The 27,471-nt window shown below is 42.9% G+C and overlaps 2 protein-coding genes across 2 annotated transcripts; one reads left to right on the top strand and one right to left on the bottom strand.

The window, feature by feature from the left end:
• The first annotated feature begins 1,369 nt into the window (after positions 1-1,369).
• poc1a (POC1 centriolar protein A) lies at positions 1,370-25,271 on the top strand. Its single transcript, XM_029151940.3, has 11 exons — positions 1,370-1,608; positions 3,443-3,527; positions 3,648-3,819; positions 4,003-4,182; positions 4,296-4,403; positions 4,560-4,675; positions 6,056-6,189; positions 9,925-9,993; positions 10,105-10,245; positions 18,245-18,520; positions 23,917-25,271. Exons 1-11 carry the CDS (start codon positions 1,594-1,596, stop codon positions 24,031-24,033), a joined length of 1,413 nt encoding a protein of 470 aa, XP_029007773.1. The 5' UTR covers positions 1,370-1,593; the 3' UTR covers positions 24,034-25,271.
• b9d2 (B9 domain containing 2) lies at positions 1,983-2,774 on the bottom strand. Its single transcript, XM_029151941.3, has one exon. It carries the CDS (start codon positions 2,674-2,676, stop codon positions 2,149-2,151), a length of 528 nt encoding a protein of 175 aa, XP_029007774.1. The 5' UTR covers positions 2,677-2,774; the 3' UTR covers positions 1,983-2,148.
• Positions 25,272-27,471: the final 2,200 nt, after the last annotated feature.

The raw sequence follows: 27,471 nt of genomic DNA, 5'->3' as shown, positions 1-27,471 counted from the left end.
ATCTCATCGTTCACTATACAATGGGACATGGTTCTTCCACTCCTTGTGCTGAGCTTCAAACATTTGAATACAAACACAAAAATGTTATCATACTTCAAACAAAAGTAACACAAGACACTGTAAATAACAGTGGCTGATGAAGTCAGTTTTCAATCGACTGGCTAAAGGGAAATTACAGCCCTTTGGTTTTTAAAGCCGTCATAAATGGCTGAAACGTTTGGATGTAGATAAACTGCTCTGGTGCCTGGGATAATGATTCTGAGAGTGTGCATGCATAAAACATGTGGGTTTGTAAATCATAGCGCGTCGCTTCCTTCAATCACTGAACACGAATCAGAGTTTGTGGTTTTGAGTTCTGCATCAGTTGCTTGCTTTTCTTCCTTCTTCCCCCTCCTTCTAGCCATAATATACGGGAATCACCTTCTCACAGCTGACAATTAAAGGCTTGTTTAAATAACTCATTGATAGGTTGCACGATAACCTTGTTTTTATACTGTGGCTTACAGAAAGTGCACTGAAGTCTATGGTGTAGTGTTACTGTAACAGGAGAACATAAAGCTATGGGTTTGTCTCAGCCACGGCGACACCTGACATTATCTACCTCAATTACCATAAGTGCACAGTTGGGAAATGGGAAACAAACTTCTTCTTTTATGGTTTTTGCTACTATATGCTGAGAAGTTATTTATGCTCTACTTGGGTTGAACACCTGCTAATACCTTGATGGTGCAATAAACAGGGAACATGTACATCAGAAATGACTATTCTCTAATAATCGTAGATGAAGTTTGTCTTGTTGTTTATGGAAATACATCATGCACCAGAAACATGGCTACATAGTGAGAACATGTGAAATTAAAAAAAAAAAACCACAATTACAGGTAATTATAATTTATAATATAAGATAATACCTAAAATTCTGGCCTGAAATAAACAGCAGCAAATACATTTACCACAGTTACTACAAGCACCAGTTATGCAACATCAGGTAAACGTAGATGTTTCAATTCATATGATAAAAGTTAAACAGAGACTTAAGACTTGGTCGTTTTTCCTTCTTTTGCTTAACTTAAGCAACATTTTAGAAAATGTATTATCTACGACGTAGCGCTACATATGGGCTCTACTGACATCTGCCGACAACGATGCGTAAGCACACTCTTAAAGGGGAATATTTAGGAATTAAGATCATACAACAGATTGATTAATATTATAGTAACAAAATAAGTAGTATTATAACAAATTTTTTCAATTGTAGTGCACTTTAATTGATTGCAACTTAATTCATTACAGCAATCCTAAAGGACATTATATTAGTGGCTTTAAGCTTTAGACGACAGAAACAAGAAGGGCTTTTCCTTTAAGGCTTCTGACCAGAGACTCGGCGCCCAATCGCGGCGGGTAAACTGAACTGTGTTGTTGTTAGCAACTAGCAACTACATGTAAGCTAATGTTAGCCGATCTTTGCTAAGGGAACAAAATAGTTTGATTGATTCATTTCACATCGACGTGCAGCGCGGTTATAGTTCTGCTGTAACGGCCACAACAGTCAGCAGGTTCTTCTCAGCGGGTGGTTTTCTCCCTTAAGGAAATATGACTTCTGCACTGGTGAGTGTAGCTGCAAGCTAGTTCAGCTGAAGTTGGTGTCTCATTGGTAGTTTCATAGGAATCGTACAAACAGATGAGTACAAGTGATTATTTTTATATGATAAAGGGATATTTTACCGTCATTTTATGTGAATTGCTATTAAGGCTTAGTTAAAGCAACACATATCCATGAGAATATGTCCCAGCACAGACTTACGATGCTTCAGCCTTGCATTGAAGAACATCATATTTTACGTATATGGCAGAAGATTGATTTCATTCATAACGGGTTGTGTTGGAAATGATCACATTTACTTTTTTGTCATTTTGTAATATTTTAATTTCATTAAAAAAAACTTTGGCCGTTAAACGGCACAAACCAACATAGAGCCAACTTCGTTAAGGCATTGGTTTATTCACATATTTGTAAAATAAAAAACACAATTTAGCAAACGCAAAAAAACACTGTAAAAAGACCCAAATAAATTGGACCGTGCCTGTACAGTACAGTAAACGGTATAATCCTCCAGGCTTTTTTTAAGTCCTTTCCTTTTCATCGTGTCAGTTTTCGACGCCATATTTGTCGAAGTGTCTCATGATAACGCCGAGCTCCAGCTCCACGGTGCCCATAGCCTCGGTGTGGAGCCTGTATCTGTCCGCCCCGCTGTATATGAGGTCCGGGTTGCGGAGCTGGGGTCCCCCACCTACAAACATTTGAGCTAACTGCTCTTGCCAGGAGCCGAGCGGCCTCCAGGTCACACAGTTTATCCGGTGATGACCGGGGCTCGACGGGACGTGGCAGTATCCGTACCCGTACAGTTGGCACCGTCCGAACGAGTCCTGGTGCCACACTTGGAGGTGGATCTTCGGCCAGCCTTGGAGCCCCTTGGTCGCGTAGTGCAGATCAATCGGGTGGCTCCAGTACGCTATGTCTCCTGTTTGGGGGGTATCCACCTGGGTCTGACCCTCCTTCAGACCAGAGAGAAGGCGCCATGCTCCCCCCGAGTGAACTCCCCATTTGCAGAACAAAGTGTTCTGCGGAAAACCACTGGCCCCGACGATCTGTCCCATAATATGTAGCTCTGCCATTTCACAAAAGTCACATACAGCGACGAGTCTTCTAGCTCCTCTGCTACTGACGGCTAACGACGCAGCCCACGTCTCCTTGGTAACAGGGGAATTGTGGGTAAGGAAGGTGTAGCCTGCGTTTATTCTGTCAGGCTCCTTAGACGTCGTGCGTTCAAAAATCGAACCTTAAAACTCTAATCTCATCTATTGTCAACATATATTTTGTCATCCAAGCAAATTACTAAATAGTAATATTGTTTGTAGTTCAAACTGTGGAGCCGCTGCCTGGCAGGCTAAACGCAGGGATAACCGACCTGCACTACCTGCCTTTTAGGTAATCATCGTTTAAAATATGAAAGGCGTGACCTACAGTTAAACAGTTTTCACTACATGCTAATTATACAGCATTAAGCATTAATGACGAGTGAATTCAGCTTTACTGCTATCTCAATGGCAATTTCTTGGTTTCTTAAACCCTGCAAAACAGCGCCACTCCACGGCTACAAACACAATGTCTCTACGGATTAATAAATTCAAGAATATCATCTGTTCTTAATATAAATTATGTATTATATTTCTTCAGGTTCAGAGACGTATTTAGGTTGTCCTGCACAGCCAACATGTTTTGTTTATGTTAGTTTAAGATCAATGAATATTAATCAACAAGCAGATTTTAGCAGTTTTTGTCTGTTAATCTGTTAGTGTTTTAATTTGTTTAAGCCGTGACATGTGTTTGCGCTCACTCATGCAGTTTTGAATTATTCATGTCTCTGATTTCTCCATACAGTCAGATCCAACATTAGAGAGACATTTCAAGGGTCACAGAGACACTGTAACAAGTGTGGACTTCAGCTGCAACATGAAACAGATTGGTAACCGCTACTATTCTTTACACTTAACAAATTTGCTTTATTGTGTTTGTTTCCCCGTTCTTTTTATTTTGTGTATGACATAATTCAGTGGTCCATGTATTTACTCAATTGCTCTCCCAGCTACAGGCTCCATGGACTCCTGCGTTATGATCTGGAACATGAAACCTCAGATGCGAGCCTATCGCTTTGATGGCCACAAAGATGCTGTCATTTCTGTTCAGTTTTCTCCTTCTGGCCACCTGGTGGCCTCTGCCTCCAGAGATAAGACTGTGCGTCTTTGGATACCAAGCATGTAAGTTTTAGTTTATTCCCCCTTTGTACTTGTTAGGAATTTTTCCCAGTTTATATTTAAAAACAAAGGTAATCACAATGACGATTATCCTGACTCATAAAAGCCAAAAAATTGTTAAAAGAGTTTTATGTTTATTCAGATTTTTGTCATAACCTGTGGTGTTGTCTTGGTGTTTGCGTACAGGAAGGCAGAGTCAACAGTGTTCAGGGCTCACACTGGTACCGTGCGCAGTGTGAACTTTTCCAGTGACGGACAGAATCTGGTCACAGCCTCTGATGACAAGACCATCAAAGTATGGACTGTTCACCGGCAAAAGTTCCAGTTTTCTCTCAATCAGCACATCAACTGGGTCCGCTGTGCCAAGTAAGAGAGATGTACACATTTGTGAACATGTTTTACAGTAGTTGTACTTATACTAATTACTTATAACTATTTAGTATTCGGCCAGTTTCCTATATCCAGTATTTTTCTTTCAGGTTTTCTCCAGATGATCGCTTGATTGTGTCGTGCAGTGATGATAAGACTATAAAGCTGTGGGACAAGAACAGCAGAGAGTGCATTCATTCTTTCTATGAATATGCTGGGTAAGCACGTAGAATATAAAATAATGCTTGTGAAAAGTTGTGCATTTGAGAGAGAATCATTAAATAAACATGTTTCTTTGGTTGATTTAATTAGTAATAGCTTAAATATATGCTTTCTTTCCTAAATGCCATATATTTAATTTCTGTGTTATTCAGTTATTCAAGTCACGTGGACTTTCACCCTAGTGGGACATGCATTGCTGCAGCCAGTAGTGACAACTCTGTTAAGGTGTGGGACATTAGATCACACAAGATGCTGCAACACTATCAAGGTAAAACACTGAAAACAGTAAATAGATTCCATTTATTCTATTTATTTTTTTAAGAAAGTCATTTAACATAAACATTAGCTGCAATTTGCAATAAAATTGCAAACTAAGATTAATGCAGAGTCAGCTGTATTGAACTTCTACTTGGGAGTGTTATCAGTTCAGGATTTTTACTCGGGCAGAGTGTTGAGCTGTCCATTTTTGTCATCTGCTCTCTACCCTGTGAAAAAATGTGGCTAGAAGTAAAAGAGAAACATTACTGAAATTATGGCATAAAGCCCATGATTAGAAATCAGAATTCATGATTTTCTGCATTCTGAATAAAGCAAACTTGTGCTGATGCCTTCTTGGCAGCCCGCCACTCAGTCCGATTGTTCTAATCAGCTCCCTTAAATGGATTTCAGTGGAGGGATCTAATAATGGATAATTACATCTGTCTGAGGAGATTGGACAGGAAGATAAAAGCTTTTCCTCTCCTCCCACTTCCCCTCCTCTACTCTCATCTTCTGTGCTTCACATCACATTCTGTAGATAATTACAAATTTAGCTGCAGTTTCAATTTGTTGGTGAAATGTGGCGTAGTCACTGTTATGTGTAAGTTAGGCTGATTAGAAATGAAAAGCAATGTAGATAAGGGTGTTTTAATTATGGTTAAAACCTTGAGGGGAAGAAAAGCATTTTAGTTAGGCTTTTAAGTCAGGGTTTGTATGAATAATCTATAAAATACTAAAGGTATAAAACACTGAAGGTTGATATAGTTGTCTAGTTATTGTAGCTTGCTGCTCTGTTGGTATTTCAGTGCATTTTTGCTTTAATGTGGTGTTTATTTGCAGCCTCAGCCCTGTAGGCTGAATTAGTACACCTGCACCGTGCAGCTTCTCAGCTTCTCTCTCTTATTACAGCTACAGATGCCAGTATGTTTGTATATGTCGTAGCATGATGCAGCCAGCAGAGGGACCACACCGCATGTTAAATGCCTCCCGCTGTGCTCGTTTTGTCTCCATAAGGACCCCATTCAAATCCGTGGGCTTGAAATGGTCATTTAAATTACTATTCGTAATCAGCTGTGCTAATGAAAACCTCACGGTAGCTATTCTAATGTCTGTGTAACAGCCTGTCGTGCTGGACTAAATTACTTATGGTTAAGTATAACCATGTATTTTTATCTCACATTCATGATTCATAATAATTTCACAAAGTTCTGATTATGTCATCTTGGTACAACTGTTATAATCAAAGAGTAACTTACTTACTACTGTCCGATCTGACAGCCTGTATCTGCATAGATGAATATAAAGCAACAAAATGCATTAAAACTAGGTACACGTTTATTTTATCTGCCAAAGAACAGGGATTTGATGGACTGTGTGTGTGTGTTCTCAGTCCACAGTGGTGTAGTGAACAGCTTGTCTTTCCACCCGGCTGGTAATTTTCTCATCACTGGGTCTGGTGATTCCACAGTGAAGATACTGGACCTTGTAGAGGGCAAGCTTCTATATACGCTGCACGGACACCAGGTAGACACACACACACACACACACACACACACACACACACACACACACACACACACACACACACACACACACACAAATACGTTAAGTTGTATCCTAGAGGCCAAAGTCTTCAGCTCACTCAGTCGTGATCACTGTACAGTGCACTGGTCATGTCTGTAGTCTGCTCTGCTGTTCCGTATTTGTGTGTGGAGGCTTTGCTGTGGTCAGTTACAGTATGTGTGAATGTATTTGACTTCGCCTTCTGCGCATGTTTAGTTCTCTGAAGTGTGTCTGTGCGTGAGTGTGTGCATATAATGCCTTTTTTTGTTATAAGATATATTTTAGTACTTGCCAGGCTATGGAGCGGCCCACTCACGATGACTCATCCCAGGGTTGTTGGAAGGAAACAGAACTATGTTCCTGCCTCCGTTCCTCTGGATCCTCTACTACTCTTCATCCTGTTCTCCGTTTCTGTCCCGTCCTTTTTCTGGACCTTAACACTCTTTCGCCACATACTCGCGTTCTGGGCTTGTTTTAATATCGTCACCATCCTTATCAGCCTGAATGGTTGGGTACATATCAGCACTGGGATAGACAGAATTCTTTCCTTTAGTTCACCTGATGTACTCTCATTTCCGCTTCATGAACTGTCACTAACGTTACCGGTTTGCCCAAACAGCTGATGGCTTGCTCACCTGGTATGGGAATCTGGAGGTGATTTGGTTCTCTGCACACTCAGTCCAACTTTTTTTTTGTCTGTCACCTATGCTTCTATCCAGACACTCTTCTCTTTGTCATGGTACAAAAACAACACTTTTCCCCCCTTCTCCTTTGACACCTCCAGATTTGTCATCTGCAGCGTCGTGTCTCGGTTTCTGTTCTTTTTTTTTTTTTTTTGGCTCAGTGGTGACATCCGCCAGTCTGTTGGCGCTCAGAGCGATCAAGGCGTTAATTGTCTCTCCAGTCGCATACCTAGCAATGGGCGAGACCCCCATCTGTTTGTTGTGGTGCATAGGTGTGTGTGTGTGTGTGTGTGTGTGTGTGTGTGTGTGTGTGTGTGTGTGTGTGTGTGTGTGTGTGTGTGTGTGTGTGTGTGTGTCCTTGCGGTAAATCAGAGCGGGGCCTTTTTTTTTCTACTAAAGTGGGGCCCTAAGGTCACTTGTGGGGCCCTTTGGCTGGGCCCCACAACTTTTAAAGGCCTTTTTGACGGTCAAGATGTGATTTTAGGGCAATTGAGGTTTGGTTCAGATTAGAGCAAAGGTTTGACATCTGCCTTTTTTTGTGATGGTTAGGAGTAGGGTAAGGGGCTAGGGAAGGCATTATGGCAATGGTGGGGCCCCACTTTTATAGCACCGCAAGGCTGTGTGTGTGTGTGTGTGTGTGTGTGTGTGTGTGTGTGTGTGTGTGTGTGAAAACACACAGGGGCTGTGAGGAAGTGTTTTGCTGTTGGATCTGACAAATGTTTTGTTTACTGAGCCTCAGGAGAATTTTACCTGCCTGGCTAAAATCATGTTCACTTAGGTTAATTCGTCTCACTGTTACACTGAGGTTAAAAAAAGTTTTATAAAGCAAGTTTTGACTTAGTACTTGAATGTGTTTTAGTTTTTTAAGTTCGTGAACGACATTTAATGTTAGTGTTGCTTACGCTACTTGAATGTGTTACTGTTTGACACTGGAGCTTTTGCAAACTGCTGTACAGTGAGGTGAATGATCAAATATACAGGCGCAGTTGACCTGCAATGAGAGATTGATAGCACAGCACCAAGCTGTGATTGATAGAGATGTGATTGGGGAGTATCCTCATTGTTGCACCTCAGTCAGACCTACCACTCACTGATGTGGTGTGTCAGGCTGCTAGTTCAAGTCCCAGTCTTGTCTTTGTACTTATGTGTTTTCAGTGGATCTCACTCAGACATCCTTCGGCCCGGGTGGGGCAGAGCTGTGTTGTGGGTAGATCTTACAGGATGCTCAGTGAAACATTTGGGGATGCAAAAAGCAAACTGTGGAGGGTTAGATGTGAAGCGCTTCGTCATGATAAAGGGCAGTGATTCAGACAAGACCCAGAGAATAACTTGGAGCCGGATGGGATGATGGTGATGGAGTTGAAGCATGTGGGGATGACTGCCTGGGCCAGATGGATGTTGAAGAGGACCGTGGCTCTCTCAGTCTGTGTATTCTTCCAGATCAGCGTGGTCTTCATAGAAACCCACTTGTTAGAACGTGTTCCAGTCAGTGTTTTCAAAGAGCCCTGCGAGGCTAAGACAGCCCCCTCTGGCCAGACAATCTGTTTGTGAAGTTTTCACAGTTCGGCTTGCCAAATGACAGAGGCAGTTATTTACTATTGAAGTAGTGTTTTTATTTTTGCTTCATTAACTAATAGTTTTAGCCTTTTAGCAGTTTATTATACACTGCGAGTGTTTGGTTCTTTTAAAATCTAAGTCTAATTCATATTAGACAGTTTACATAGCAACATGAATTAAGAAGCAGTATTTGACCAGTGATCCAAAAGTATTTATCAGTATTCTTAGAGAAATTCTTTGTCCAAATGACTCTATACTTTATATAAAACACAAGCACACAGTGGTCACAAATTTATGGCAGACACCATGTGGGGCCTGTCTGGTTTCTGCAACCCCTGTTCATTTATTAATACATAAAATGTGCCACTTAGGTCCACTGCCCTGTCAGACTCGCTGTGTGTGTGCGTGTCTGGCCATGGCAAGTGCCAGCCTGGCAGCAGGCATTAGTCAGAGTAGAGACAGAACATGCTGTCTGTCAGGCTGTCGCGTTGCCATAGAGACAGTGTCTGCTTCTCTCAGGTGCTTCTGGGAAACCATTCCTCACCCAAACCAGCCTGTCTGGGTGCCAGCCACAGGACACGGCTCCCTTTTTTTTCCTTTCTTCCAGCAGCCTAGTTGTGTCGTTTTTCCTTTTTTGCTTGCTTCCTGCTTTCATCCGTTCTTTGAACGCAGTCAGAAGCTCAAGCTGTAATCATTGACCCCGTTCTGCATTCTAAGGCTAGGGCGAAAAAAAAAGAATAAATCATAAGAGAATTTTTGAGTTTTTAAAGCCGGCTCCTGTCCCACACCCTCAAGCCCACACACACTAAGGCCTGCTAAGCTCCTAACATCCTCAGGTGATCCTTTTTGGCTCAGACCATGTGACCTCACTCCACCTGAGTCTCTGCTTTCTGTTATTGATTGCGCTGCCACAGCTCACCCAGCTCCTCCGCATACATAGACACACAAATCAACACAGACAGGGCTTTCTGTTTAAGCAAAATTTAGCTTTCTTTGTTGGTTTAAAGGCTCCAAACGTGTGATCATTTCTATCTTGTCATGTCATTGTCCCGTATAAAACACATGTAAGCAAGTGTATATAAAATACATTTGTGTTGTGTGTTTGTTTCATTAGTCTTTATCCTCGACTCCTGCAAAATATTTCAGTCCCCATCCTTTACACCTACATTTACACTGCAGCTACTGTGCGTTGCTTGGCAGAAGAAAGGCAATAAATTATTCATACCATTTAGATCTGTTATGTCGGATTTAAATTAATGAATGAGCTGAAATCAAAACATAGGAATTCCTTATTATAAAGGAGTTGTTTATTTGCCATTATGCATTGGGAGAAATTAGCATTGTGTCTTTCCTGCCAAGATTATTGCTGTTTCAAGAAGGATTTGAGACAATTGGTTTATGACATTACTGCATTATCATTGCTATTCTTTATCTCTGAATGACTTCCTCTGTCCAGGGTCCAGTTACCTGTGTGGCCTTCTCCAGGACAGGAGAGTACTTTGCCTCAGGAGGCTCTGATGAACAGGTAAACAGTGCTTTATTTTACTGTAAGTTGGCCACATTGATCTTGTGTTCAGAAAGTTGTGCTTTACCTGTAATTTGATGTGTTGAGTTGCATTTTATGTTTACCTTATAGCTAATGGTGTGGAAGAGCAACTTTGATTGTAGTGACCCTGTGAAGCTACCACGTAAAACCACTTCCAGCTCACAGACAGCAGCAGTCAGCTCCTCAGCTCAACCCCCCTTTAACTCACATCCCTCTATGCTCCGCAGCCAGGTAAGTTCAATTCCATTTGGAATCTGCAATTTATGCCTCCTTTTTATTCCCCTGCACAGGTTGATATTGATCATGCACAACACATACCAGTCACATATCATGGTTTTCCTTCCTAACACATCTAAGTGAGTTACACAGTCTGCCAGCCTTTTGTTATTATCCCAGTGATACTGGGCCGTGTTGTTCTTGCCTCAGCCTGCACATCAGTCCCATCCACCATCTGGAGGAAATTATATAAAGAGTAGATGTAAGTATGAGTTCAAGAAGTTCAAGAATGAAAGTAGGAGCAAGTTAGACTGTAGCAGCATGCTAGTGATAAAGGCAGCACAACATCTAATGATGCCATTACACTAGCATGGACACATACAGAGTGGCCCAAACATGACAAGGGAATCGTAGAAGGACATAAGTCTGATAGTAGAATGTCTTACTGCAGCATGGGAGCCTTTGTGCTTGAAATCAAAGTTCCACCTTGACCAGTGTTGCTGAAACCTGCTGTGGCCCATAGGTCCGAAGGGTGTGTGGGTAGTATGAATGCTAACTAATTATTTTGTCCTAAGGGTAGCCAACGCTAAATGAAGATTCATAATATTCATCTTCAAAAGCATCGTAGAGTTGTCAGTTATGTCGTCTGTTAGTATGTAAATGTTCACAACAGAGCAAACAGTGGATGTGAAAAAAATCACATTCTTGTTTTCTGCATGTGCAGACACAAGTAAACACTTGAAGCGTACACATAAATGCACTTCTGTGTGTCATGCCATCATTGCAGCTGGCTGATTTGCTTTATGCATGTCCTTGCTTTGAAGTTTTCCATGTGGCCCAAAGCTACATTTATAACCTACACGCTGGGCAAGAAATACCCATTTATTCCCTCATCTGCATTTTGATATGAGGACATTTTCCTCATCTTTCTCAACTCATGAAACTGATGAAATATTAATCTCTCAGCTTTTGATTATATCCTCTAATTTAAAAGTTAAACATGTTTTGTCTTATTGCTGACAATCTGGAAAAGTGTAAGATTTTGCCCAAAAAGATATTGTTATTGATGGTGTCCCCACTAAGCCAGCCATCATTGCATTATGAATTAGGTAACATATTCAGCTCAAATGAGGCTATAACAACAAAGGAGAGCTGTCAGTAATTGTCCTTGAAGGGGACATGGAGTAGAGTCATTTGTCCTCATCTTTCAGTTCTAAAACCCTTATTGCTTATGGTTTGGTTTGTTCATTCATTTATTTGTCCTATATACAGAAGGCTAATTTGTATAGAGTATTAGGTAACCTAATAACACTTTTATGGGATGGCATTTGAGTTACACTCTCTCTTTCTAGTCCTTTATTTAGTTTGACAACGAAAGGGTTTGAATTTATACGTGCGTCAATAAATGCCAAAGTCAATTATGCAATAAAATATTCAGATGGAAATCAAGTTCTCCAGACATTCATATTGTGGCAGTATCTCTTCTATTTCCGACAATAATTGAATAGAATATTACTCTCTGTTTTTCAGTAGGAGTCCACTTTCACTGATTCTGCCTCTTCCTGTCTGACTGTTAGTCTGGCTAAGAAAAAGTAGTTATGTACTTGTGTTTTCAGTTTAAAATTGAATGATTACTGATAAAAAGATTTGAATGATTTTTATTTTCAGAAAGAAATGTGTTTATATACAGGTTTATGGATATTTTACTGCAGGCCTCATCCAATGCCAGTTTTAGTTACTATACCATCTGTGGTTTATGTTGATGTATTATCAATAAACAGAAGCAGTAGAGGGGTGTGTTGGAGATGGCACTTTCAGTTTCTGTCATCTTCGAGTTGTGTGCAGGCAACAAATTGAAAATACCTGCTGTGTTAACTTTTTTTTTTTTTTTAAAGCTGTGATTCTCAGTTACTGATTATAGTTGCATCATGTCAGAACTTAAGTCTTCTGGCCTTTTACTGAAGAATTTCGCCAGGGTTAAAACCTGGCTGTAAATCTATTATTTAGATGCTAAACGTAGCGTATTATTATTATTTGACACCTTGTTTAGTTGGTTAGTTTAGGAGATTAACCGATGATAGTTCTTGACTAAACGAAAAATGAAACAACAAGAGAAGTGCAGCTATTCGTAATGATTAAATATTCAAAGCCCTTGTCAGATGACACACACACACACACACACACACACACACACACACACACACACACACACACACACACACACACACACACACACACAGGACAGGGTGTCACCGACTGGTCAGGGAGCCTCAGGGATCGGTTTGGGTTTCAACTCCTTTGACTGCAGTGTTACTTACATCAACAAGGGCACAGCCAAGGTCCTTCAACACACACTCACAAAGACAAAGCCTTTTTGTCTGTGATTACACACCAAGGCTCACACGTCAGTGCTGTCTTCACTTTACATTTTATATATTTAATAGTTATCTTATTATACGTGTCAATCGCTACTTTTTTAACTTAGTTTATGCTTTGAAAACTTTCTTAAAGCTCATAGTACGTAAAGCACAGAATACACAGTAATGGTATGGATACTGCTCATAGGTATTCCTGTCAGTACACTCCTCAGCCATATTGTTTGGTTGTACATGTAGTTTACACGACACACTGAAACTAAATACAATTCAATAACCAACCACTGCACCATTTTTCTACTTCCTAGAATTAGCTAATATACAATTAGTTAGAAAAGTGTAAAACGTAGCACTCAGTTTGCTTTGTGAATGTTGCTGACAGGAATTTGGACACTGAAATATACAATTATTTCGTATAATCTACCCAAAAGTCAAAATCGTAAACCTGGCCAGGATGAACAGCAATACAATAGCATAAAAACAAACAGATGAATATGCATTCCTCATCTTCTCTCTCTCTTGCTCTGTCTCACTCTCTCTCTCTCTCTCTCTTTCTCTCTTTCTCTCTCTCTTCCAATTTCTCTCTCTCTCTTAATGGGTTTTAATAATTCTTATACTTGACTGTCATTCATTGTTCCAGGCCTGTCCTAAAGGTTGTTTAGAGAATGGGCAGCTGATGCAGAGAGGGATGATTAGTGTGGCGTTTGTGAAACCTATTATGCTCATCTGAGAGCCACTGTACTTGTATAACCCCACTGAACCCTTCCATTGGGAAATATGTCTGTTTTATTACAGCTGTCTAATCAAATGGAAAAGTAGTAATTCACTTGTACTTCATTGGACAACACTTCAACTGTAGCGTATGTGTTGGCTCTAAGTCACAAGCATTGACAGGTACATGCTCAGCTGAGAGTGTTTGTTTTGTTTTTTTACTTTAGTACCACAGATTTTAAGAAATAGTCATAAAATTGCCCGATCTTATGCAACTAAAAAAATAGAATAAACTGAAATTATCCTGAAGGTATTGATTAAAATCCAGAATAGACAATACAGTTGCATAAAAAACTGAATGATGTTTTCCTGTCAAATATTTACTGCAACTTTTACTTTAACCTCATTAAGTGAAGTTACTTCCAGGCACTGACATTCCCTTCATCCCCTTTCATGTCGTCTGCCAGTTGTTACAGTTAAAGTAATGAGGATGGCTGCACCTGGAAGTTCCAGCTTCCTAGATTTTCTGTTTCATGTATAATTTAACCATCCATAATTTATTATTAATACAGATGCTTTCATCTTTCATAAACTGCCACAAGTCTCACGCACGTGTCGCTTGAGAGAAAGCATAGACAAAAAAAAAATCCATGAGCCGATCTATATGTGTTTGCTTTCTTCTATCTTGGAAAGACTGTTAAAGGTTTTTTTGATTTCAAAGTGTTTATAATATGTTGTGGTTGCCGCATTCCGCATCTATTGTGGTGACGTTCGTCGGCTCCCTGCAGAAGCGTGTTTAGCTGTATAGAATCGTGATTCTTGGGTGACTGGGTTTAGCCTGTGTTTAAATGTGTCACATGATCTTGCTGTTGAAACCGTCCCTTCTTGCTATGTGCAGCATCCAGGATTACACAACGCCGCCCTTGGCTGTAATTCATTTCACTAAATAGAAATGGACTAATGAGACCGTAATGCTGTGTTTATTCATACAGAGGTAAAGGCCACCCATGTCCGCTGCCCTCTCACAATCTAATCCATGGGGATTTCATAGTAGCTAATTTAATATGCTGATCCTTTTAACGTGCTTAGATGTGAAGCTTTATGATAATTTGCCAGTGATGGGCACTGTACCAGGAGCATGTGGCCCTGTTTGTTAAACACAGCAAGTCCTCTTCAAAATGAGGTCTCTCCAGCTAAAGATTGAGGCACAACAGAGAAAATCTTCATTTGCCGCTGTTTCGACGTGTGAAAATAGAACCATCTGTGTGTGTGTGTTTGCGTGCGTGTGTGTGTCTGTAAGTGCCAAGCATTTCTGACAGCCAGATCAGCTCTCTCTGATCACATCCGTCCTAATCCCTCCATCCATCCTCCTCTCTCACCCGCCCCCCCACCCCCCACACCCGTGTCTAGCTTCACATCTGGGTCTTTCTCCCGCTCACGTGTGCAGACAGACGAGCTGCACGCTCGCAGCAGGCTTCCCTTCACAGTTCAACACACAAGCGCACACAAACGCACACCACTGCACGGCTCCGCTCGGCTTTAGGATGTGGATAAGCGAGGGGGGGTGGAGACTGCAGTAGCAGTCGAATTTCTACCTCCTTCAACATTATTTTATTGGTTTAGCAAAGGTAAAAGGCTGCGGTGACAATACTAAACTTTACCAGCACCACCCTTAGTTAAAGAGTCAGTAGAGAGGCTGAAACAATCCAAGGATTCAACTGCACACCTTTAAGGCGCTGGCACTGAGAGACCAGCGTTATTGTTTGAGAGTGGGAGGCAAATGCATTTGTCAACGAAGTACAGAGAGCAGGGGGTGTGACAATGGAGCGTTGAAGACAAGATAGCATTGGAGTTAAGGAGAGCCTAATGGTCTAGTGGAGCGAGAGAGCATCAGTGAGGGAGAGCGAGAGGAGGGAATGTGGCAGACGCAGGGAGAGCACGTGAGCGAGCTAGATAACATAAGCACACGAGAGGCAAACAAAACAACTGAGATGAGTAGCAGCAGCAAAGGGAAGAATCAGAGGAGAAGATTGAAAGCCACAGACACCTGTTCGTCATTGTGGCACTAAAGACAGACATCAAAGGAGATGGAAGGCAGCAGAAACTGACAGAAAATTAGAATTTACTACAGAGAGAGGAATCAAAGGTTAGACAAAAGAGCGAGCGAGAGGCAGGAGGGGCAAAAGGATGATGTGAGTTAGTAGCTTTGTAAAAAAGGGGTTTTACTGAGAATCGACTCTATAAAGCCGGGCTCTGGTGACTCACATCATTCACCAAAAAGCATCGCTATCACCTTGTTAAAGTGTTGGCTTTACTACAATTAACAGGGACCTCAGAATTCGGACTGACATTGGAAGATGGGACATTAACAGAGACGTTATCCTTGTTTCCAGTCAGTGTCGGGGCCACGTGGATCGGCAGTGTGTTAACTGGAGGATGCAGTCAGGTGAAGCTGAGGCTGAGGATTAAAACAGGCTGTAGCTGCGCCTTCAGTAAATATGACTCCAATTAGCTCATCGTGGGTAAACAATGCATAAATCTCTCAGTAGCATTAGACGGTGTCACAGTATAAATGCATGGTGTCGAGTTCAGCGGTGCTGGAGCTGATTCAAACTGTCGAAAGCGATATTGGGGGGGAAGCACAGAGTTGATGACACGCATGTAGCTACCACTCTGCCCACAGCCCTGCTGAGTGGAGCTGTGGTTGCTGATATTGTATCCTTCTAGATGAGGCTGGTGTTTACAATCAGGATCCGGATGGCCAAGGTGACGATAGACAGCGCGCCCCCAGTCGTAATCCCAGCTACCGGCCTGTCTCAAACAGACCTGGCATCGCTGGGTGTAATAACACGGCGTTGACAGCGCTGCAGCTCTGGTAACTAAGTCCAAGGAGCTGCGGTGCGATTTGAACCCTCCCGTCTACCGGATGGAGCAGGCTACTGTCACCGTAGAAATCCGCTCTGGATTATAGTATTGTCAGGGATTGAAAGAGTGGTTGTGAGCAAACTCGTCATCGTGGCTCTGGATTTCTGAGGGTTTTTACCAGAGAATGACGAACAAACCCTGCGGTACCAGGCTTGCACTGTTTTATTGACTGCAAATAATCTGTGTCTAATGTTCGTAGTTTGTCTGTTGCAACTTCAGCAACAAATGCCAACAGAAATGTTTTAACCTTTTTTCAGAGCCAACAGTTTATCTTAATATAGGTTTTCTTAACGTCGCCTTCATGACACGGCACAGTAATGTGAAGTGGCTACAGTAGTAGAATAATAACTACTCAGCCCTGAGGAAACACTTTCACTAATTGCTAAACAACATCTACCTTTACTTTATCAAGCACCAGTGTAAAACGCAAGTCAACTAAATGAGTAATTCAATTCTGAGTGTTCACAAACATAATCTGACACTCTGATGGTTCTAATTTGACATTTCGACTGGTTCGTTCGAGGCCACTTGTGACAACATAAATTATTGTTTTACATGCACAAAAGTAATGTAAAGTAAAGTAATGGTTAAATTCAAATCCATTTGGATGATGCTCCTGAACAGCGTGGAGTCGTATGTGATGTGAACACAGCAGTTCTGACTGATTAAAACCTCAGAATTCCTAATACATTTACATTTACATTTACATACGGTTGTGGGTTGTGATGAATGGTTTGGACGCATCATTCACGGTGTATTGATAGTTGCCACTACAGTTTAATTTAGGCCTTATAAAACTTTCCACTGTTGGTTTTTCCAGGCCGTGTGATTAATTAGCAGGGTGTTTACTGTGGACTCGTTTGTGCTTTCTTCATAAGGGTTTTCCCTGGTCCTGCGTAACGCGTAGGTGACCTTCACACACTATTGCGGTAACATTGATTCATGTCCCATTATAAAGGATGAACTGGAATACATATTTAGTGGCTGCAATAGTTCACACCTGCATGTGTGTGTGTTTAAGTTGTGCTTTGTGGCGTTTACATTTGTACATCTGTTATAATGAAGTGAGCTGTGTTTTATTCTGAAAAGAACAACTGTAAGACACACGTTTCATTTACCTGTAGAAAAAGTGCAGAACTGTGAAGAACGGCTTTATTTTGGTACTTAGACGTCAAGGTCACATTGACTTGTATGAGTTTTATTTCATCTGGCACAAATATTCTCTTTGACTATAATGATGAGAGTTTATTAGAGTATGGGTCTGGACAAGCATGCATCCAAACAGCAACTTGATCGAATTGATGTCATTTTGACACAGCATCAGTCTAGAAAAAAAAGAATGAAAAACGTGTTTTCCCGAGACATAAGTTCCTGTTTTTTCAGAATCACACACACAATAAAGACTTGTCATAGGCTGTTGTATAAACCAGCAGAGTCCTACTGTCCACTTCATTATGGCAGCATGTACTCTGTCTGGTGCAAATGTGTTGAGCCTGGTGACAAATGGTGGCTCTGCACATCTGGCTCCATTTAGCAGCAAGACACTGTTTGACACAGCAGTCTTGTATGAGAAGCGACGAGCACAACAGCTGTCTCGCTGAGATGCAGAGATGTTGTGTTGGAAGAGAGACACACACCACTGCAGGTCTGCAGCGCCGGCAAACGGAGAGACGTATGGATGTGTGCACCCAGCGCTTAGTCACACGGACACGTCGATGGAGAGACGGGATCACTGACCTTCATGTGTTTATGTCTCATTGGATTAATCATGAGGCAGAGGCAGAAGGGGTCTTCCCTCTGACTGTATCAGTTCCTCAAATAACTTTAAGCAAAGTCTGGGACATTTTAGGTTTTTACACAGTGTGTAGAACGATACAAATAAAAAACTAGAAGAAAAAAAACTAAAAAAATATTAGTATCACATAAAATAAAAAGTGAAATCTAACCACACGAGTATATTTAAGGTCTGTGTGTTGAATTCTTCCCCTGCTTTGTCTTTGTAGACTCCTGAACCGTCAGAGCACTTTAACAGGCAGGACTCCCGAACTGCTGCCCACACTCAGAACAGCAGTCGCAGCGGCAGCCACAGTAGAACAACACCTTCCCACCCCTGCACGAACCACAGCTCCAGCTCCTCCTCCAACCACCACACGCACTCCCAGAATGCACCGCAGCGCTCACCCCACGTTCACGGGTCCCGCGCCTCTGACGGAGACCTGCCGCCCGGTCTGGCGGGCACCCTAGAGCACATCATGGGTCAGCTGGATGTCCTCACTCAGGTGAGCAGAACATGCGCCTCCCGTCATCACAAACATAATGCAGTGTACTTTGACTGCGCCTCCCACACGCTGTTCAGAACAAATGCTTCCTTTACTTCTCAGCTTGTGGGTCAGATGAAAGCACAACCTCCTCTATGCTGCATTAGAGAGGCCCTCTACCTGTACATAGGTGTGTGTGTGTGTCTGCAGTAGACTGTGTAATCAACTGTTCTCCACAGGCTGTGGTCAGGTTTGCCCTGAGCTCCGTTCCACAGGAGACTGTCAGTGCTTGGTTCCAATTAAGGTGCTGGAAATCTTAGAAGGGCTTTGCTGTTAATCTGGGATTTGTTGTTTTTTTTGTATAGTTTTGCTCTGTAAAATGCCTTGGGATGACTTGTGTTGTGAATGAGCAATATATAAATGAGATGATTTGACTGTACCACAAGCCAAATTTCATGCACAAGCATAATGGTCATATACATACGTAGCTGCAGTACTAAATACACATATACTACACATTTTTTATCCTGGGGTCTTTATCTATATTGTAAATGGATCCGTACTTACATTTACAACATGACTGAAGTGGAGATGTTTTCTTTATCTAGTTACACTTTCTAATTTTAGCCTCTAATCTTTAATAGGAACTTCCCACAGTGGTGGCAGAAAAAGCTGTTTTTTAATTTGTTCCTTATGAGAAACATGCACACACGCGTCGCCGGCTGTGTTCAGCTCGTGTCTGCGCACAGCGTGCCTTCCTGGCCAGTGAGGCCAGGCACAGTTTGAAGCCAGACCAAACCAGGGCCTCCAGGTCTAAAGATAGGCCAGTGGACAAACACACAAAAGAACATCCGCCGGTTTAGACCCGAAGGTCTGCTTCGTATCAATTAATGCACTTTTATGATGCCAGATTTAGTTTTGCTTCTTAGATGTGGCCAGTCATGGATATAGCAAATGCAGCAAAACATTAGAGACTCTTCATAAGACACAGCAATGAAAATTACATTGACGTCTTTTTTGTTGCTACAATGATCACTATAATCACGCCATGTAATGAATCACGCAAACACTATGGTAAGCGCTTGGGAACACAGGCGGTGTAAGGGACAGGTGTGAGCGAGGGTGAAAGTATGTGAGTGGGTGAAGTCAAGGTGTGGTCCTTCACAAAGGCACATGCCAATGACGGAAGGAGCGACTTCTCCAGGAAACGGAATGTTTATGTGCCACAGTGTGACTTCACAGCACAGGTGATGAACCCATTAGGCTGCATCATCTGATGCTGTTGAAACCACGGCAGTTTGTCTGAAGTGTTCGTATTCTTTCAAATGTGACACGGCAGCTTTGTCCTGCTCTTCGCTCTGACTGAACCTCCCACATCAGACCAGGACAGCAGCAAATAGCAAACAGGTTATGCTGAGATCAAATGAAAAGCTACAGTGTGGAGTTTCCTGCAGCTTCATTAACCCACCAACACACAAAGAGGCGATGATGAAAGGTAAAAAGTGTAATAAGGAGCATATTTAGAACATTTTATCTTTATGTACACAAACCTTCGGATGCAATTTCTGATAATGACGCAAAAGACTCGAGAATCATTTAGTTGACGAAGTTCTACTGACATGCAGGAAATAAAGATAAAGACTTTACCACTGATCTGATCTGCAACGGCTCACCAGAAAGTTAGTTACGTAACGTTACAGAATTTAATGCTCATGGCACAAAGTTGGCTTCAGGTCCCAGAGGCAAAGTGTAACTTCCCTAAAATAGATGCATTTAATTCCTTAATGCAGACTGTGCTCATTGGATATGTGAAATGCAGCTCACAGGGTTTGTCAGGCAGACTCACGGGCTCACGGTGGCGGTTTAACTCCAACCTGCCTCTGTGCTGTGGTTAATGCACCACTAGGTGTGACCAGAAACAAGCTGACACCAGCGTCTCTTCCGTTCGGCTGAAGGTCTAAAGTTGAGGCAGGAAGATTCAGTCCCCGCTCCCTCTCTATTCTTTTGCTCTTACGAGTTATTTCTCACCAGCGCAGCTCTTTGTAGCAGTAGTAGAGGAGGACACTGGGAGAGATGATGAATTATTCAGCATCACATTGAAGCTTTCCAATCCTCAGTTTGCTGCGTTCGCTGCTTTTCACTTGTCTGCCTCGCGGCCGTCCTCATCAGCACCAGCACCTTTCTCTTCTCTCCCTCTGTCTTGTGTTCTTACATGTCCTCACACTAAGCCTGCAGTACTCACACATATCCTCCTCTGTCACACTCGCCCTCTTAATTATGAAGACTCTTCAGTGAGGGAATGGCTCTTTGTTCCAGTTACTAATTCAAAGGCTGTAGCTCTTACTTCCTCGACGCACTATTAGACTGTTCTTTACTGGATATTCTTTGACTTGACCTGTAATGTAACAACTGTCCCTGGAAATGAAACACAAATGACGTTTGTTCCTCAGAAACAACTTGAGTTTTTCTAGAGTCACACATTCCACTGAATTTATCTTCCTGTTAGAGGTGCAGAAGTGAAGCAAACCTATTCCTGTAAGTTCCCTTATAGATGTTTCTCAGAGGAGTTTCTGTGATTAAAGTGTAAGGTTCTACCGCAAAACGGCTCACTGAGCCCAACAGCTGTTTGAAGAATTGGAACACTGAAGCCAAAATGCTTCAGATTAGAACAGAGTCTCTTATTTGTACTTTTATAGAAGTCGTCTGTCTATAAAACCTCTCTTTTAACTAGCCTCCAGGTTGTTTCACTGTAGAAACAAGAGAAATTGCACTAATCTAGAGAAATATAGTAACTAGAAACAAGAAAAAGTCGTTTTGTCATCACGGTATGTAAATACTACAATTACAACAAAGTGTCCTCTTTTCCAACACTCAGAAATTAATGGCCGTCCTTCTTCAGCTTGTTGTGCGCGGACAAAATTAGCACGTTAACGCTGGGCTTTTAACAGATGCCTGTTGTCAACGGATACGATGATTCTTAATCTGGTTCTAGGTATTAACACCGCTGGTCTAAAACCACCACCCCTCTGGTTCTACGCACCTGCAGATCCTTCGTATGGCTTCACGTTGGAAACCTTTGCTCCTTTCCGGGTTTTCACCAGTTGTACCTTGTTTTAATAGAAGCCCAACACCACAGATCAATACCAGCAAACTGCCACCAGTTTGTCGTCCTTCGACTTTGCGGCTGCTGCAGCGTGGGGTCATACCAAAGCGATGAGACTTTGTAACAGAGGCCAGTCTCGCCCCGGGCGATGGAGGGTGTAATGTGTTCTGGAGAGAAAGGAAAAACAACTCCCTCTATTTTTAGGAGCATAAAGATTTGGTTTCTACTCCAGATGAAAACTATAGGCCCGTATAATGTTGCTGCTGCCTGGGGACACGTGCACAGACGCACTCACGTCACACAGCCGCCAGGAAGGCCAGAGCTGACGCGGCCCCCTTTAACGGGTGCGGGTCGGGACCACTGCATCCAGCCGACGCCGCCCCTTCCAGACAACCTCACCTGGTTAACTGAGAAACGCACGCTGGGCCCAGGGCTGGGCGGCCATATCATGTTGGTAAGATAAACAGGGTAGTATTGATCTGGAGATGGGAGACAGGTGAGGAGAGGAGAAAGAGGAAATACAAGCCCTTTCTCTCCCATCGTGGGTGAAATAGCAGGAGACGTTATCGAGCTCAGTGACCCAGAAGAAAACGCCGCTCGCCCACACACTGTTGAACTCCATGGCATGTGGTGTATCTGTTGGAGCCTGAGATAATCGCAGGGATTTCACAATCTCACTCGATTCCTTTGTGATCTCGTCGATTCTCCGCTCTGCTGTGTGCGCGCCGGCTTGTGCGGCACCATGAGGTAAATATAGGAGCTCAGCAGACCATAACCAAACATAGCTGGGCTACTGGATGCCTGCAGCTGCGTGCGCTCGGGGCCTCTGGTTTCGACGTTGCCGCGTTGATGTGCACTTTGATGGTTGTGGTGATTGATGTACAATGTCTGACACCTTGAGTTTAAACAGTGTGCTTAATAACCAGAATGTGAAACCTTACGATGAAACTGCATAGAAAACCACATCTAAGCTCCCACTGAACCAAGCATCCTCGTAGCACTGCTTGTTTCGTGTGTCTGGAGGCTTTAGCAGTGAATATTCAGATTTAAGCTCATCTTAACAAAAGCACCTCATAAGCTAAGTAAATATGTTAAGTTTTTGACTGCACTCATCTATGGAGTGAAAAAGTGCTCCGTGATGTTATTAACTTCAATGAATAAAACCAGCACTTGCTTATTTTTCAACAAAATGGTTCACTCTTGGAAGCTCATCAGAAATGCCCTCAGCTGAACTTTACCTCTCACGTCCACCACATCTCATGTCTAATACGCAGCTGGGCAAATTTTCGCAAATGTTCTGTTTTGCTGCTCCGGTTTCTAGCAATTCCACAATTACACTCAAGCAGGGCCGGGAGGAAATTACAGGTCAAGTGATGTTGACATATCTTCAATCATTCACTGGCCCAGCTCTGGAGAGGCTCATCTGCCCGGGTATCTCATGTTTATGCTTCCAATGTTTCTGCCTGGACCACATTTCTGTGGCTGGTTTGTGTTTGTCACCTGGCAACTTCAGCTCCGCAAACAATTATGCCAGGGACGCAAAGCAACTGTCGCCAGTTTAGTGCTTCCCAAACACTTTTAGGATTTTAGCACACAGATTTTTTTAGACTAAATATATTTTGACACGCAATGCACTCGGTTGAGTTCGGCCCACAGCAGCATTAACACTGTGCAGTATAATTCTAACTATGGCTGGAAGTCAGTACTGATCTCGTTAAGCTGCTGAAACCTGATTGGGAACAAAAGCTTGTCAAGCGATTGTCCTGGTTCAGCTGCTGCAGCTTCAGTAGCACATAAAAGTCATCTTCCAGCGATCTGTTCATTCAGATGCTGACAAACCACACCTGAAGGCTGAATGGCAAACAATCAGATGACACAGGGCTCAAACCAGCCAACACCGGCGCTGGTGGAGGATGCTGAGAGGAAAAGTATGTCGCGCTGTGATCTCACTACCCACACACGGCCCGTCCTGTGTCGGAAAGGGACTTTCTTGTATTCTTTGTGCGTATGTGTGTTTATGCAGAAGGAGAACCAGAGAGTGCGTGCCAGACACAGAGGCTCTGCTGTTTGGGGCTCAGGCAGCAGATCTCTCTACAATAATCAGCTGGATTGTCTGGCACGCACAACATCTGCCTAAGACGCACACAAACTGCCTTTTTCACACATGCACACACACACACACGCAGCCATTATATAGTCATTACTGTCAGGCTGATGCTGTACAGTCCTCACTAACTTCTCCATCTCCTTCCGTCTATCTGCCGTCTTCGTTCGGTTGCTCTCCCTAATCGTCTTCTCCCCTTTCCTCCTCCAGACGGTTTCGATCCTGGAGCAGAGGCTGACGCTGACAGAGGACAAGCTCAAGGAGTGTCTGCAGAACCAGGTGGAGATCGGCCTGCACCTCCAGAGAACGGAGGAGGCCCAAGAGTGAGGAGCAAGGAGCGAGCGAGCGCTTGAGCTTGATCTTGTGGTGTGTGGGGAAATGAGGTCGCATCAACACCATAAACAGAAACTAACACTGGTCTGTTGTTTGACGTGAGCGACTCAGTCGCACAGAGTCACGTGCACGGCAGCGTTTTCCCCACTAGACCCCGAGGCGTTCTGCTGATCTACTGATTATTAGTTGTAGGAGATATCACACGGAAGGAACTGAAAAAGTTGCTCTGCGCTCTCTCTCCTCGTTTCTGCTGACAGAGGACGTGCTGCCTCCAGTCGCCGTGCACGTATGTGGACGCGTGTGCACGATGGCCACAAGTACAGAAGTGTAGATACATCTGAGAGACCTTTGTACTAGTCTATGGTTAGCACATGGGCCCTCCCTCTGTGTGTGTGTGTGTGTGTGTGTGTGTGTGTGTGTGTGTGTGTGTGTGTGTGTGTGTGTGTGTGTGTGTGTGTGTGTGTGTGTGTGTGTGTGTGTGTGTGTGTTCAGGCCTATGCAGACAACTCATAGTGTTTGATTCATAGTGATGCTTGTGCTAATACAGTACACATTTAAAACCACTTTGTTTACCTGTCTGAATTTATCTACTGGCCATGATTTCTCTATAGAGGAGCAGCCCATTTCATTTCATCAGCAGGCACCTGTTGCAAAGCCATTCCAGTGCCTTATTTGAATCCTATGTGGCCAAACTGTGTCCCTACTGGTGAGGTTTGAGGCCACACTGACGCACGTTCCCTCATCACATGAACATAGATGCTGTAGATTCATGTATTTATTTTAGGCCTATAATGTGTAGATCATCCTTCTGCCCCATCAAGGTCCAAACATTATCAGGCCAATTGGGTAGAAGACGTGAGGTTCAGGACTGGTACAGGTTTCCAACGTTGTCCAGTTTGAGTAGGAAGTCACGGAACCTTAAGTCTGTGTTTTTTATTAATTTTGAATTATTTTAATGTTATATTACCAAAAAACAGAAAAAAGGTCACCAATGTTTGGAAGGCGATCTGTCACATTGTTGACTTTCACTGGATTTGTGTTTGGGTGAAGTTCTAACAGAGCCTATTGAGCTGATTTGTAGTTTGAACTCTTTTGCTTGGGAGAAGAACTTCTGGTTGTAGTTACGATGTTACTGTAAGATAAGTATCTTATTCTGTGTGAAACTTTCACCCACTGAACATAAGTTATTGTACACATCATTAATAAACGTTTCTCTTATTTCTCTTTTTAAATTGGCTGTTGAAATTCTGCTTTCTCTTTCATGGGTTTTTGTTTGTGTATCGAGGAAAGTTTTGTTTTTCGTTGTCCGCTTTCTCCTCTGATTCGTTCTCTAAAACCAAGCAGTTGGCTCAGAATTACGACTTCCTTGTCTTCACCGCCTTCAGCAGAGATGATAAGATCATCCATCGCTCAGAAACACAGGGAGGATTTATTTCAAAGGTTTGAGGTGGCAGCTGAATACAAGCACTCTGCATGTGTCCAAAATCCTTATGTTTCACCTCCTCAAGTAATTTTGAGTAACCTGAGCTCAAATGCTGGATCAGGACTTTTATTTTTAGATGCTTCAATGAAAATGAGCCTGTAGCTGGATTTAGACTCAGATGAGGTTTCCCCAGGAACAGAGCCATTTACCGAATTAATTCCAGGTTTTACTGAGGCTGGTGGAGCATTTACAAACTATAGGACTTAGACATCAGTTAAGCTTTATTACGAGGGGAAGAAATATTAATGACTGTTCCTTTAAGGCCAGAGTCAGGCTTAGCACTGATGGAAAAAGAAGAAAAACAAAACCGGAATACTGGAGTTGTGCAGCCGGGCCCACTCTCTTCCTTCCTGTCTGGACCTTGACACACACACACACACACACACACACACACACACACACACACACACACACACACACACAGAAAAGAGCTCCCTTTACCATGGGCCTCAACCCGACGGCCTGCCAGGAGCGCTAAAGGAGGAGAGGAGGGACTGAAAGAGTGGGCTCAATCACTGCTAAGCTGTGTGTGTGTGTGTGTGTGTGTGTGTGTGTGTGTGTGTGTGTGTGTGTGTGTGTGTGTGTGTGTGTGTGTGTGTGTGTGTGTGTGTGTGTGTGAGAGAAGTCAGTGCTGTGAGTTCTTGCCATAAACCTCTGGTTTAACAATCAATCGGTGATGGGATTATTAAAAACACAGTGTTGTAACACTCACACGGGGCGAGAGGCAGGTCAGTGCATGTGGACTCAGAGACCTACGACCATGGGGGAAAACCTGCGCAGGCCTGGGGAAAACATACAAACCCCACACACAAAGGAATCACCACAACGCTTGATTTCTTCACGCAACAGAGAGACGAAAATGTTTTTTACTGCAAAGTAAACGTCACTGTGACGTGTCCTGATGTGAAGCTTAGTAAAACTGGATCATATTTCATAGTTTCACCAGAACATGAAAATATGAAGCCACGTTTTTTTTTTTTTTTCTTTTTTTTTGGTTGGGGGTGGGGGGGGGGATTTGCAATGGTTAGTGACAAGTACATCTGTACTGTGTGTGTGTGTGTGTGTGTGTGTGTGTGTGTGTGTGTGTGTGTGTGTGTGTGTGTGTGTGTGTGTGTGTGTGTGTGTGTGTGTGTGTGTGTGCGTGAACAAAAGGGAGAAAAAAGAAGTTGGCGCGCAGGGCTGTAATATGTTGCCCATGTGTGGCCGATGACTGAGTGAGTGTGTGGGAGGGGGTTGATCCTATGAGTTGAACATCTGGATGTGTTTTTCTGGTGGTGCCGTGGTCGCTGCCACTGCTGGCCCGTGTGGGGGGTGTTTCAGTGTTTTACTGGTTCAGTGTGTCAGATCTTTTGTAGTCGCTTTGTTTCCTCAAACATTGTGTTATTATCTGATGGATTTACGATACTAAGACGACAGCAAGCTGCTGTGATGGCGGTGCCCTGTGCCGCCAGTCATCGTTTCATCTACGTCCAGTGCATATTCTTAGTTATCCTGCATCTGTTGTAAATGATCTTTGCAGACCAGACCTCTGATTTAAAATGGTTAAACGTTTTTGCTTTTCCTTTTTTTTTTGGTACTAAACTCAAAATTTGAGTTTCATCCACTTAACTGATTGATTTCCCACTGGAGTTTTCTTGCTTATGTGACAAAATGGTGAAGGCTGCTTGTGATTCAAAGGGGACCCAGGTATTATAACTAACCCGAGACGCTCACCAGAGGATAAAAACTAAGAACACAAGGACTCGGAAACAAATGAAACAAAACAACAACTAGGACACAAAAGCAAATGCTTTGCGATGCAAGTGACTGGCTGAGGTGGAGGTTGGGGAACAGGAGATCAGGGATTGAACGAACGAGCCCAAGTGTGCATCATAACCTTCCCTCACCTCCCCCTTTTCTCCCCCCGTCCCCCTCCAGTCCCAGTGAGAGTGGACGGATGGAGCGTTCGC

This window comes from Betta splendens, chromosome 5 (genome assembly GCF_900634795.4).
Source record: "Betta splendens chromosome 5, fBetSpl5.4, whole genome shotgun sequence".
NCBI lineage: Eukaryota > Metazoa > Chordata > Actinopteri > Anabantiformes > Osphronemidae > Betta > Betta splendens.
The sequence above is the reverse complement of the archived record's forward strand: the minus strand, read 5'-3'. Positions and strand labels throughout refer to the sequence as shown.

Coding starts and splice junctions, on each gene's coding strand:
- poc1a (XM_029151940.3), top strand. Junction 6,190..9,924: donor ATACGCTGCACGGACACCAG/GTAGACACACAC, acceptor TCCTCTGTCCAG/GGTCCAGTTACCTGTGTGGC. Junction 10,246..18,244: donor CCTCTATGCTCCGCAGCCAG/GTAAGTTCAATT, acceptor TTGTCTTTGTAG/ACTCCTGAACCGTCAGAGCA.
- b9d2 (XM_029151941.3), bottom strand. CDS start 2,676: ATGGCAGAGCTACATATTATGGGACAGATCGTCGGGGCCAGTGGTTTT.